Source organism: Microchirus variegatus, assembly GCF_963457635.1.
Source record: "Microchirus variegatus genome assembly, chromosome: 4".
Lineage (NCBI taxonomy): Eukaryota > Metazoa > Chordata > Actinopteri > Pleuronectiformes > Soleidae > Microchirus > Microchirus variegatus.
The window spans coordinates 30,078,631-30,093,056 of record NC_139805.1 but is presented as its reverse complement, the minus strand read 5'-3'; the positions used below and the strand labels follow the sequence as shown (position 1 = coordinate 30,093,056).

The 14,426-nt window shown below is 40.2% G+C and overlaps 1 protein-coding gene across 1 annotated transcript; it reads right to left on the bottom strand.

Annotated features, from left to right (window-relative positions):
- Positions 1–1,042: 1,042 nt before the first annotated feature.
- On the bottom strand, positions 1,043–14,016 carry timeless (timeless circadian clock; the record flags this gene model as incomplete). The annotated part of the gene is made up of 29 exons (XM_083888403.1): positions 1,043–1,173; positions 1,634–1,701; positions 1,798–1,837; positions 2,199–2,442; positions 3,419–3,537; positions 3,657–3,725; positions 4,222–4,471; positions 5,446–5,600; positions 5,736–5,818; positions 6,493–6,616; positions 6,702–6,781; positions 6,958–7,097; positions 7,200–7,401; positions 7,493–7,616; positions 9,094–9,191; positions 9,467–9,618; positions 9,893–10,018; positions 10,110–10,279; positions 10,443–10,546; positions 10,965–11,182; positions 11,452–11,628; positions 11,726–11,813; positions 12,517–12,650; positions 12,736–12,891; positions 13,005–13,106; positions 13,204–13,266; positions 13,389–13,503; positions 13,662–13,815; positions 13,935–14,016. The coding sequence occupies 29 exons, from the start codon at positions 14,014–14,016 to the stop codon at positions 1,043–1,045; spliced, it is 3,768 nt and encodes a 1,255-aa protein (XP_083744529.1).
- Positions 14,017–14,426: the final 410 nt, after the last annotated feature.

Below are 14,426 nucleotides of genomic sequence, written 5' to 3'. Positions count from 1 at the left end.
TCCATTTGTACAGCACTGTTTACACTCAAACACTTTATCACTTAATGCAAACTGGATTATGCTATTAAAAATTACAGCATCATTTTAATATCGCCTCCTATAAATCCTGGTTTGCCCGACACTGATGGATATATTTGTGCAGAGAACGTTCTATACCTTTAATATCTTAGCTTTATGTATGTGACTCGCTCACCACCATTGTACATATGCTTAACTCACAGCAGCATCTGTAGATTGTCAGGTCGGCCTCTGGCTCTGTGGGATGGGGGCAGAGCAGATGCTGTGACAGGAAGTCTCTAACATGGTCCAGATGTGAGGACAAGAGCCCACCTCCAACACAGCTGGAAAATGTGGACAACTGCAAGCATCGACTGCAGATGAGTGAATTAAGCTCCATTAAAAAAAACAAGTTTATGTCTTTTTATGGAAATGAAAAGTCAGACATAAGATTATGGTTTTAATCAACCCCATTTGTCCTTATTCACAGCACTAATAAAAGGTTTTGTCAAATACTTAATACAAGTGATAAGCAGTGTATTAAGGACTTCTAATCAGATATACCATAATAAGTCCGCTAATCAGATGTTATTCATGAACTATATCATTCATCAAGGTAATTATTTAACAACCAACTGCCCTCTAGTGTTCAAAAGTATGCAATGCCAAACAATGAGCACAACAAAGGCAAGCCAGTTTTTTATTTTTTTATTATTATTATTATAATAATAAACTGACAGGAATTTTACAGTGAACATTTCCAAGGACTGACAAGTAAAACATTTTTTATACAAATCCAGTAACTTTGAAATCAAAGATAATTGTTGGTTGACAAACAATGGCCTGTTTTGAGGAAAATAACAAATTAGAACAAGAATGTTGAAACAAAAACAGCTCAATTGATAACCAAAGAGGTAACAAAACCATATGTGTTCCATATTAATCGCTTTTCCACTGTCTGAAATTCAGACCCACCGGAGAGCTGTATCCAGCTCAGAGCAAGGTAGGGAGTATTATGTCTCCCATGTCCATTAAAAGGTTCTCACTAATCCTCATCTTCCTCTTCGTCAATTAAGACCATCTTGCGTCTACGTTTCACAGGAACAGAGACATCGTCCTCTTCTGATTCTGCATCACTCTTGGCATCTATGTCCATCGCAGCAGAGGAGCCATTCTCTGTAAAGATAGAATTGCATTAACACTGTACTTCAATCATGACTTAACGCCACAGAGAGTGATAACCCCAACACTAGTGAAACACTGATTACAGCCCCTCTGATGAAAATGTATTTATATTTTGTCATCTATGTGTTAATTAAGGTTTAATTCATACTAATAGTAAACCCCAACTGTTCCAGAATGTTCCCGTCATTCAATAAAAAAAAAAGTCATTATGGTGGTTATGTTTTGGTCAAGTAGATGTTTTTCTCCATGAGCGACATGAAACCTCTCAGGCTATTTACAAATTTAAATAGATCTGTAGTTCAAAATTTGATCAATACAAAATGGGGGCTTTAATGCTGAACCCTATCTCTGTGGTACATACATGAAGCTTTCAGTGTAAAATGTGCAATAAAACTTAAACCAAGTTCACTTTCAAACACATTAAAATGTGTTCTCAATGTGAGAAAAATACCGTTCTCCTCCTCATCATCATCATCATCCAACACTCTGCTTCTCTTAGTCGAGGTCTTCTCTTGGGACCTGGTGTGTACAAAAATATATTTGAAGGAAATTTAGAAATACAAATAGACATTTCTCAGCTGTGGATTGGCCAAAGTGATAAATAAAACACCTCACCTCGCAGCTGTGCTTTCTGTGTCCTCAGTGGGGGTGAAATCTGACACAGGGGCTAAAAACAAAACAAACATCAACTTAATCCATGACCCACCCATTAATTAGCCGAGGGTTTTCATTGCAAACTGAAGCAGAAAAATGCTTTACAGTGAAGGTTTTCAGTTCCAAACCAAAACAATTGAGGCAGTAAATTTATATTCTGTTCTATTCTTAAAATATATTCTCAGAAAATCAAATCAGAAACAACCTTTTCTATACCACATTCTTGGCCAAAGCAAGCTGTAGCAGAATGTATGTGCAGCATGTAACTTAATGCTAAAACACCATGTGAGAAAGCTGCAATTAACTGGTGCCATCCGACACCACAAAGCAATGGTTGTGCCATTCGCCCCCCACACACACACCTGGACACTCAGTGGATCGGTGTTTCCTCTTGCGTGCGAGCAGCAGAGCTCTCAGAGCCTGATCCCTCTGTTCACCTGAGATGCCCTCATCCTCCTCATCCTCCTGCTGAGGTTTTTCAGTCGAGCTCCTGGGCTCGTCTTGCTCTTCGCCACCTTTTGGTTCATCTTCACTTGGACTAAGAGCTGCAGCTGCACTCCGGAGCTGAGACGTGCTCATTTTTGCTGGGATTCTCCAGAAAGTTTCCTGATAAACATTTATTAACATATTTCAGTCGAAATCTAATCAAATTTTACTTATAGTGCATGTTTAAAAAGAACACAGTTGGCCAAAGTGCAGCACAGTAAGATGTAAAACACATAAAAGACAAATAAGTAAAAAAAGGCTAACATCTCGCACTGTGTCAAATGCCATGGGAAAGGGATGAATTTTAAGAGGCCCATTTAAAAACAGGCCTCATCAAAGAATATATGTATGAATGAATAAATACATACGTCGTGGCCACTGTCTTAATGTCTTAAAAACTAAAAAGTTCTTATTATTAAATAATTATGAGGTTAGGACTCCATGAGGTCCTTACAAGGTCATTGTTTAGGTCAGAGAGGTAACAAGACTGTGTGTGTATAAAGGAACAACAACAACACAGCTTCTTTCATTCTCCGACATGGAAAAACTGTTGATTTGGTGTCATAAATGATTTTCAGTTTCACCACTTCAACAAACAGTCTCATCTCGTACATTATGACTCTCCGAGATGCTCTGATTAATTGACTTTTGACCTGGTAGCACCGGTCACGACATAATGTTGATGTTAAGTTGTGATAGGCTATATGACCTGCATATTGTGTTTTATTTTGAAAGGGGGGCAGAAATGTTTTACTTTGAGTTGATTTCGCTTTTCCTGTCTGGTTGCGATCTGCTCTGTGAAATTTACACGGTTCAGCAGCGGCAACGGCAAAAATAGAACTGCTTCCTATCGAAAGTGCTGGCGCGGCGAGCCGCTTCTGGGACGCTGCTGAGACGTTCCACAGCGTGTCTGGTGGAAATGCTCTCATTGATTAGAATGGAAGTGATTTGCAACGGTGTGAGTGGAAATCCAGGGTTAAGCCAAATATTAACCCTCAAAAAGCCCCTTTAAGAGGTGACGGAATGCAAGGTCAAAATGTCTTTGACCAAAGTTTCTTTGCTCCTCACAAAGATACCATACAAAACACACACACACCTGTTCATCTGCTGGTGGACGTAGCCCCAGTTTACGTAGCAGCCTCTGAAACTTCTTGTTGTCCATGGCATCTTCATTCGTCTCCGTCAGAGGAACCAGTGGCACAGGCTGGGACGAACCTGTGGAATGAACCACAAAGATTTTTTTACGGCACGCTCACTCACAATAACTCAGGCTCTGTAATGAAGTAAATAAACCTCCAAATGTTGTGATAGCTCATAAAGTTGCAGTTACTAACCATCGTCTTTACGGCGATCTGCTGTTTTGTTTAGAGAATTCTGCAGCCACAGGAGCGGCCCACTCATGCCTGTTAAATAGAAACATTTAAAAAACATTTCATTCCCGTTTGTACAAATAAATACATCATCATGAAATATTTACTACCGGTTCGACTTAGCTGGTAACTTCATGTGAAATGAAAATATACATATAAATAATGATAGACCGTGGCAGTAGGCATTTCCTACACGTCCCACTAAAATTAATCTCGGGACGGTGTCGTTGAACGTGCATCGACATGTTAGACGTGTTGCCCATCATTCGTCTTTCTTTTTTTTTTTTTTTTAAAAACCCAAAAAACACTTGGGGTTACTTTAATTAATTAATTAATTAATGATATATTTTTAAAGTGTTGACAGTCCGACAGCTCACTGGTCTGTATCTGGATTGGAAGGAGTTGGAGGGTGTGTGTTGTGAATCGGACTGTTCCAACTGTGACACAGGCTCGTGGGTGGTTTCAATATGCGTATCGTTACAGACTTACTTCTAATCTAATAACAACTGTCCGTATTACTCATTCTCACCTTCCTGTCGCAAAGCATTTACCATGGTGCCCACATTGGGTCTCCTCTGCCCTGTGGATACCATGCTTTGGCTTTTCCTCATGCTGCCATTTTGTGACTTTGCCCTTGTCTGCTCTTCATCTTCCTCATCCTCACTCTCTTCAGACTCATCCTCCACCTCATCATCTTCATCTTCATCATCATCATCATCTCTGTCCACCTCATCATCTGGAGAACCTTGCGTTAGTCCCGTCAGGAACTCTTCTTCAGTCTGTTGCAGAAGACACAGTATACAGCCTTTACTGCCAAGTCAGTTTTCTTAAAATATACCTGGGTATATATTAGGTAATGGAAGACAGCATTGACATATTTTAAAGTTTTTTACAGTCTTATTTAGGGATGCACCGACCATTTTTGGGGCCGATTCCGATTTCCGATTTTTCAAGAAGTTTGACCTGCCGATACCGATTTCAATTTTTAAAACCACTTTACAGCATACAGAAATATATATATTTTGCATATTTTCTTTAATAGAACATTTTAACATAGTGTACAATCAGTTCACATCCAATATCCAACTAAAAAATACAAAAACAAAGCACTACCTGTATGTGTAGTTTATTTAAGTTTAAACATATTTCACAACATAGTACCTAAACACAAATAAGTAAATTAACTAATGACCAAGAGCGCACATCTCTCTCTCTCTCTCTCTCCCGCCCCGTGCCTCGCGTTCTCTGCGCACACTGGTTTAAATAACAAACAAACAGATGCTGAGTGCTGATCAAACGTTTTGTGCAAGTGATTTAAGGTCCTGACTCTTGTCCCAAATACGACCGGCTTCATTCAGTGATTGAAACAAATATATAAACATTAATGAAACGTTTACATGCAGACCTCTCACTCGCAAAGCAGATAGCAGCGCCGCAGCTGCGCGCATGTTGTGTAATCAAATACACTGGTATGGGGGTATATTAAAAATTCATATCATAACGGTGTGAACCGGTATACAGCCCTACACTCTACTACATGTGCGTGTAGCTGCGTGCACGTGTTGCTGATGCTGCGCGATGCGGGTGCATTTGATCGGCTTATTGAAATCTGAATATTTCTGTCTGACCGGCCGGTCGCCGATTGCGGCCGATCACGTGAAAATCGTCCGGTTACGGTCACTGGCCGATTAATCGGTGCATCCCTAGCCATATTGTAAAAGACCTGAATACTGTATGTTTAAAATGACTTTACCATTGCTTTTCCAGAGCTCTTTCGTTGAGCATTGCGACTTCTCTTCTTATACAGCTCCCTTCTCTCTGACACCAGGCCCATACTGAGCAGCTTGTCCACCACTCGTGCGCGGGAGCGCTTGGCTGTCAGCTTCTTCAGGATGTTTCCCAGCACGTCTGTGAGAGCACAATAGATTGTCAGCACCAAAGACACTCAAACTAGCTCAGTTTTCAACAGTTTACAATACAGGTTTTATCAGGACTGTAAACAAAAAGAGAAAGGTACTGTGAACAAGCACGTCATTTTTATACCATCAGAGTCTTTGTACTCCCCAAACAGCATCTGTAGCTCCAGCTCTTGGTCCTCCGTCCAAAGTACAATCTGGGTACCTTTCCTTTGAAAAATTATACAAACAGTAATTTTAGGAAGCCATTCTGTGGTATAATCCCCATTACATTTTCATCAGCACTCATGCAAAGTGTTTTTAAATGAATCACTCATTAAATTTCTGTTTAATGATACTAAGCTATTGGATGAGGCCATTAGGAAGATATTTGCAGTTTAACAGCTGCCAAACTCTGAATTCTTTGAACTCTGGTATAGTGTTTTTTTTATTACACTTATATTTTTGTATATGTGTGTCTATACAAATTTGTAGGCTACTTCGAAGTTGTTTTCAGCTTGTATTTATCCTGTATGTATTTTATCTTTTTTTTGGTTGTTGTGTTTGTCTCAATTTTGCAATGTGTAAATAGTTCTTTGTGTCGTGTTTCTTGTTCAGAAACAAGCAAATACTCTGTGTACATGACAGAAAAAAACAAAACAACAAAAACATGCACTTGATTGCACGTTATATTAATTTATTTGGACATTTTCTGATCATGTAATCTTTTATTTTAACTTCATGTATATTATTTATATTATTTACATTATATTCTGTATGTTTAATAAAACATACATAGTTGTAATCCTGGTCTTGGCCAGGACACTCTTGCGATCCAGATTTTTAATCTCAGATTCAATTCCTAGTTCAATAAAAATAAATGATCAAATTCCTTGAGTACATACTTCTGTTTCTTCAGTTCCTTAGCGTTGTCCACCAGACCCATACGCACCAGCTGTGTCACTACCTGGCGCCGAGTTCGCTCCCCGCTGCTGAGTAAAGGCAGCAAAGTCTCCACAATGTCTGGGACTAAAGCACAAGAGCAGAGGAAGCAGGTACATGGTGAGCAAAGGTGTCATAATTTAACACAATAAATGGAAAAAAGAAAGGTTACCTTCAGAGTGTTGATGCTCCTCATAGAGCTTACGCAACTCTTCCTCCTCCTCTTCAGTCCAGTTTGGCTTCTTTCCCTCTCTGGCATATTTAGAAACCCAATGAGAGAGACTATATTTGAAATGGTAGTGCACTAGATTTGCTAGTTACCATATACTGTAAGGATTTGAATGAAAATGCATCTATATCCTGTAACTTGTAGGTAAACGATGTACCGTTGCAGTAAAAAAAAACACAAAACAAAGAAAGAGACAAACCCATCCTTGGTGTAGCCTTCCGTCATCTCACGCACAGCTCCCACATTTTTCCAGAAGAGCAGCTCAACATATGCCTTGTTGTTTTTTGCTGCCAGTGAAAAGAAACGGTTCAGCACATACTTGGCAAAGGTCACCAGTTCCTGTGAAGAAAAGTATGAAAGGTGAGCTCTGGGCTCTAATCTCCACATACTTGCATGACAATAACATTTTTTTTTACTTTCTCTCCTATTATATCACTGTACCCTGTAAGCAGCTGCAGCAGGGTCACTCAGGATTTTGTTGAAAAGGTTGAAGACTGACAGCTGGAAAAGCAGGGCGTCCATTTTGAGGTCAAAAGCCACGCGGTGCAGCATTCGTGCAATGCAGTGGTTTGTGTGGGGAGAGTTTTTCGTGTATGATTTCAGTAGGATGAGGTATGGATGCACAATATTAGGGCTGGCAAACCTGTGAGGGGAGGGACAAAGACAACATGTTCTGTGAGGAATCTCACAGAGTGACCAGCCACAATGAAGGTTAACACAACTCTTTTGTTCACCTCTTGATGAAGTCCAATAAGTTGAACTCAGTTTCAGAAACTTGGACAGAATCCAGCTCTTCTTCTTCTAACTCTAGATCATCGTCATCATCCTCCTCTACCATGGGCTCAGGAGCAGACGACCCTGAAGGTCAAAGGTAACATGAGTAGGGATGGGACTTTTTTGTCGACAATCGACATGTGCGCACCTCGACAAAGAAATCAAATTAAAAAATTCGAAGTGTCACAAACATGGAAAGTTCACGACCAACGAGGTCAAAGAAGCTGTGCACGAAAAGGTGAGCCTGCTGTCCAGGCTCCCTGTGCTCTCAGATGATGGTGCGCGCATTGAGGAGGACGAGTCACTATGCAAGGTAACTATGTAGCTTCGGCAGCTGTCTGTGGCCAGTCACCTGTAACGTTAGCCTACATGGTGACAACAGCTGTTCTCTCCAGTGGCTCTGCGTGTCCAAGCATGTGTGTGTGCGTGCAGTGCGCACGAGCTTGCGCTAATGTTTAGGACTGGGGGTGGGTGGCACAACAATAAGCTGTCTACACAAATGAAGACATCAGTAAAGAAGAGATTAACGCGATTAAAAAACATAACGCGTTAATGATGACTGTAATTAATGAATCACAATTAACGCGATAATTTGACACCCCTAATAAAAATAAGTTTGGTAGCACTAACTGCTCATATCATGTGGCTGACTGGAAAAATAATTGGGAGTTAGAAAGGGCGTTTCGCGATTCTGTTTTCTCAGCCACGACACAGGTTCATGGCTCTGAGTATCGCGATTTCGATTTCGATACGCATCGTTACAGCCCTAGTGCGAAGGCCACTGTAGTTCCCTGATGTGGAAAATGAGGTGCTAGTGGTGGATTACTTGAGTATTTAAAGGCGCTATCTGTAACAATGTGGCCAAAAACGGTTACTACACTCAAAATCAAAACACTGCGGCGAGTCGTATCCGCCTCCCACTCCACCCCTCCCTTCCAGAGTCGAGGTTGCCAGAGCGGTTGACATGTAACTCCGTCAGCAACGAGCGAGAAACAAGCGTTTTATCATAAATAAGTGTCTCTAAGACACACAATTCTGTTCTTTCAGTAAAGATCTAGATGTATAATAATTTATGGTAACATTAGCTGCTGACTAGGGATGGATATATCAGATGGAATAACTTTATGCATAATATTTGACAGAACTGTCCTTCATTTTTGCCTCTCCTTTTACAATGTTATATAGCAGGGCTGCCAACTTCTGACAAAACCTTAGAGTGAGTGAGACATTGTGGCAAATTACCACCACACACCCAATATATTTATTTATGGTAATATTTTATGCATGCAAGCTTATTAATGCTTTATACAATAATAAGGTAAATAATGTTGACACTGTCCCGGAATCAATCCTACAACCTTCCCGACACAAGTCCACCTATTTAACCACTTGGCTACCGCTATTATTCTCTCTTTACATGTCAGAAGAAGACTATTAGGTAAGATTAGAAAGATGCACCTTTAAATCTATAGTCCCACCATAAAATGACACTAATTCTTACAAACCAGACCTTTAACTGTAAGCCTTGCAGAGGGGCAGTATTATAATTTCAAAAACGTACTTGGCAGGTTGGCGTGAAGAATCTGTTTGAGAAGCTGGAGTTCTTCTTCAGGTTCCACATCAGCTGCACCAAACACGTCTCCCTCCGGCCACACCTCCCTGAGCACGAGAAGAGAAAGAGAACAGAAACATACTGGGATTAGATCATCTATGGGAAATCATAAATAAATACATCTGCAGCAGTTATGAAATACTTCAAATTATTATGGCTATTAAATAAAAGGGTAAGATGACAAATAAAATAATACTTTTTAAACATATTAGGACTGTTAGAACATTAGAACAGGGGAAATTGGAAAGTCAGCTTTCAGGGATATACAAATATGATTCAAGAAATTAAAGAATGCAAATGATTATGAGTCTAAGTGACCTACCTGGCAGCTCGCAGCAGTCCCAGTGCTTCTGGTCCCAGTCGAGCTAGCATTGCATCCTTAACTCGAACCATAGCCTCTGTTCGCTGCTCCTCCAGAGGAATTTCAGATGTGGCATCGAAAGGTACGATGCTTTCAGTTATAGACTCTGACAACTGCAAACAGAAGACAGAAAAATAATCTTCAGTGCTGGTAAATTTGAACCATTATTTGATTACTTAAACAAGTTTGGAGGAACTCTTTAAAGAGAAACTCTTGAGCACAATAAGATCTGTCAAATTGTCTCTGGCGGTCGATAGCTTAGTCGGTTCCCTCTCTCTCCCACCTTTCACGTCATTAAAATAAAATAAAAAGTCTGTAAAACAATTTAAAATCCAGACAAGGAGTTAAAATGTTTCTGGTCCCTCTGAGGTCAATTCTCACACAGACCTGGAAGCCTGAAGCCTTCAGCTCTTCCTCCACAATCTTCCACGTCTCCTCCAGGGCTTCTGGACTCGTATCTGCAGATGGTGGATTTTTATTACCTCGAGACTTTCTCCGCTTCACTTTCTTTTTCTGCAGAATAACCAGAGCAAGATATTAATATTTTAAGCAGGCACTACTGACATTTACATACACACTAAAAAAATCTAACAGAAGGAATTACCTGAACCATCAAGTTCCTGCGACCTGTGCAAAAGCGTTCCAACATACGCAAGAAGAGATGAGTCGTCTCCACTAAGTCTTTGAGGTAAGAGTGAGGCTGATGGGTTTCATCAAACTTCCTCAGCAGGGTCAGGAAAATCTCTCGGTATTCCATCAGGTAGAATATGTTACCTACATCACAATAATTTGATGTTTGATGTTTAATGTTGGAAATTGTTTGAATGGAATGACGGACTGCATGACATTGGAGATGGAGTGCAAAACTGTACTACAACCCTATATATGATGAAACAAAATAAAAAAGGACACTTGAAAAGAGGTATGAGCATCTTACTTTTGATAACATTGGAGCTCTGACGGATGCTCTCATCCCTTGAGTGGTCCATCTCGTTCACAGTCAGCAACAGTTCTTGATACGCCTTTAGAGCCAAGTGCATCCTAACGAGAAAAAAAAAGTAACATTAGCCAAAATTCACCAGCAAACTCCCAGTAAATGTTTAGACAATGACAAAAATTTAAGGCAATATAACATAACATTGACATCTATTATTTATTTTCAATCTTGAGTTTTAGCAGTGTTGTGGCAGGCCTGAACACACATACACAAATCAAAGGAAAAAAGCAGCAGAACAAATCAGTTATTAATGCCGACCATAGCATTAAGTAAATTACTTCAGGAAGTTCCATTACATAATGTTATTTATTACAACATTTGGAAACAATGTTTAATAAACAAGTTTATTGTACATTGTTTGCCTGTTTCATATGTGTTCATTTCAGCTGGATTTTTAACCACAAAGAGATCAGCTGTCAAAGCTGGGATTGTGAAATACTTGCAGGCCTGCTTCGTTCTCACCTGCGGGACCAGGATGTTGCCTCTTTACGATCAGTAAGTATCATCTCATAGTAGTTGGTGATGTTGCGCTCAATGAAGTGAAAAGCACGGATGGACATTGTCTCAGACACCAAGTCTGCACGGAAACTGTCACCACGATTGAAGGCCATGAAAAAGCTGAGAGCCCAGAGGTAATAGGTTTCATCGTGTTGCTGTGTTTGCTCTCGAATCAGATTTTCCTGTTGAGAACACAAGGGAAATCGAAGTCTGACACAGAGTGGATGGCAAAGAAACAGTAAATAAGAAAACAGAACATAATTTTATTATGTTCTGTTTTCTTATTTACTGTTTTGATGAGAGCAACTCTGTGCGAGTTCAACAAGGCATTTGAGTGTGTGTCGCATGTCAACATAAATGTTTATGACCAATTAAACTAAATATCTGTTCGGCATTGGCTACAAAAAGTAAATATAATACAACAAAGTAATTCATGAAACAGTGGCTTTACCTTGACCAGGTACATGAGGCGGTTGTAGCAGTTCTCCAAGAAGTCCACACAAAATTCTCGCAGGAAGAGACGCACATTTATGGCTGAGCGCCGTTTCTCCTTACTTTCCTTGGCCTGGCGATTCCTCTTGGGTACACGTCTCACTGCTTTGCCCGTGTCATGAGTATAGTTTTTGAACTTAAAAAGATAAAATAAAAAACATAGATTAAATAGAACATGTTTTATTGTTAACCTTAACAAAAAGTTTTTTGTTTTTTTTAATTAAACTACCCACATTATTCAGATTTCTGTGATAGATAACATCATTGTCTCCAATTGCCTTGAGACCTTCCACAACAAAGGAGCCTCCAAAGCGAGAGTGCCTAAAAAAACAAAAAACAAAAAAAAATCAGTTTACAAGTATAATTCATTCTAGTTGTATTTCTCACACTGTATCACAATTTTGTGGAAATAAAAAAGATAATAAACTATGGCACATATTAGTTGGACAGCTGCCATCATCTGAGAGGAGCCTTTGGTTACAAAACCTCCACATGGTAAATTGTGACTACATCGGGCCCAAAAAAATCAAGCCCGACCCGACCCTAGCCTGTGCACGTTTTGTCCAAGCCCAGCCCAACCCAACACATTAACTGTAATTACGAGCCCGCGTCTGATTTAAACCCGACAATTTTTTAATACGTGAGCCGTAAATGTACACGTATGTCCACGTCCTCCCCACAGCGGGAGCTTGTTGTACCTGCTGCCACAGTCTAATTTACAACAATACCATAGCCGCTGAGATCCGCTTCCATGAACACATATGTTGCTAATGACCATACGCTTCCTGGTCTTTAAACGATGCGTTCGCGGCCACAGGTTTTTACACCCAAATATGGCGAGGGAAAAAAACCCACAAATGCTTGATCAAGGGCCCGACCCGGCCAAGCCCGAGGATAGTGGCGGAAAATATCGGGTCAGACTCGGGCTGAGAATCTAAACTGTAGACAGGAGGCTTCGACAAAACGAAACTAAACACTTGTAGCTAGGCCAATGTGCACTACAGAGCATTAACTTGTGCGTCACCTGGTTCCTCGCTGTAATTTGCGCGAACGCGTCGCAGCCTGCTCTCTCTGCCTAAGAGACTCCAGCTCCTGAGAGTCTCTCTGCTTCTCTTCCGTTGATCGAGCATGACCGGCACTGACCAAAGCCTCTGGGGTCTGCAGGAAAACAAGAAACGCTCACAAAACACAGAAAACAGCCAGCAATCTCCAAATGTGCCTCCAAAACATTATATGATCGGACCTGATCTCTGAACATGAGTGAGATGATTTCCAACACGTGCATGCTCCACTGCTGCTCATTCTGAGCTGATGCCAGGAACTTGACCAGGTCATCAAAACCACTCATGTGAATGGCCCACAGCAGCCTATCATGGATGCTGGCATCATCATCTACTTTCTACATTGGGAAGCAGAGACGTAAAAGGAGGAATTAGAGTTAACTGAGATGAGTGATAAACCAAAGAGCTCGTAAACAATAAAATCACATTGGCATTTGTTTTAAGGACAGACCTTCTCCTCATTGGGGTCTGCAGGAACATGAAGCACATTCCTGACCAGCAGCAAAATCCTCTCTATTAGCAGATTATCCTCCTCCTGCCTCTGCTCCCAGTCCTGGCAAAGAAACATGTGTTCAAACAGAACTAATGTACGCCATAATTAAGTAAACAGGTCAGAAGCAGCCAAAGATGTTGATCAGTAAATAACTCACCAGCTGTAGAAGGTTGTAAAGTGTTTCACTTAAAATACCAAACACTCGTTCATTTGCAAATGCCTGAGAATAATGGAGAGGATGCAAAAGAACAATTATTGAAACTACTTACTGAACTTCAGTTTTCAAACCAACCTTTAACATATTAAATAAATTGTCACATTACAATTAAAAGGAGGCAATACCTCTTTATAGGCCTGTAAATGAGAGGTCACTTGCAGAAAGTGGTGTCTGAATATGGGGTCGTCGGGGACTTTACCAAAGCAGAGCATAGCAGGCTGAGTGAGGTTGACCATGAGCCTGAGAAGAAACAAATATGTGAGCAACATCTTACATCATTTACCAAGTTCTTCAGATTCCACACAAAACTGCAAAATAAAAACGTTTTTTAATGTCACTTTAACATTCTTATGCTATTACTAAATAATACTATTGTATTACTAAATACATTTTCTTACCTGATAGAGGCATCAAATAAAGCTTTCTCTTGTCCATGTTGGATGATAATAGGTAGAAGATCATTCTGTACAATCTGGGCTGCTCCCAGCTGCTGACGAACATCACGAGTGTCATCTTCATGGCGTAAATACCTTATCAAGTCTTTCACACTCTCTGTATGGCAGAGACAACAAAACGGCTAAAATGATGACAGCTCTAAAACAAAATGTTATTTTAAACATATTTTGTTCAAACAAACAAAAATGTTTACCACTTTACCCAGAACCACTCACCCAGACAGTCGCTTTCCTTGTGATAGGTGTTACCCTCCAGATAACCAAGAGCACTGCAAGTTGCCAGGAGTTCGCAATTCATCCTGAATAAGTCTGTACACCATCAGCCAGCATGAAGGTGAAGGCCCTGTTTCATCAACCACACAGTGGCACACAGTAAGAGAGACGACGCATGAATTCACAGTATTAGTCCTCGTCAAATAAGAATGACCCAAATCAAGACAGCAAAAGACAAAGCGGTTTGTTTGTGAATCACAACTAAGCTTATCTTTGTTTGTTATTAGAAGGACTGAAGATACTAGTCTCAATTCACTACTTTTTTTTGGCACTAGAAAATATTTTCAAACGATTTAAGTGATATATTAATAAAAACAGCTTTGTTTATTGGCTGCTCAATCCAACAGATAGGACTAGATAAGATGACTGCTCTATAACTTCATCATGGCAAATGTTCAGACATTCAGCAGGACAGGAAGTAAAGTGACATGGAGC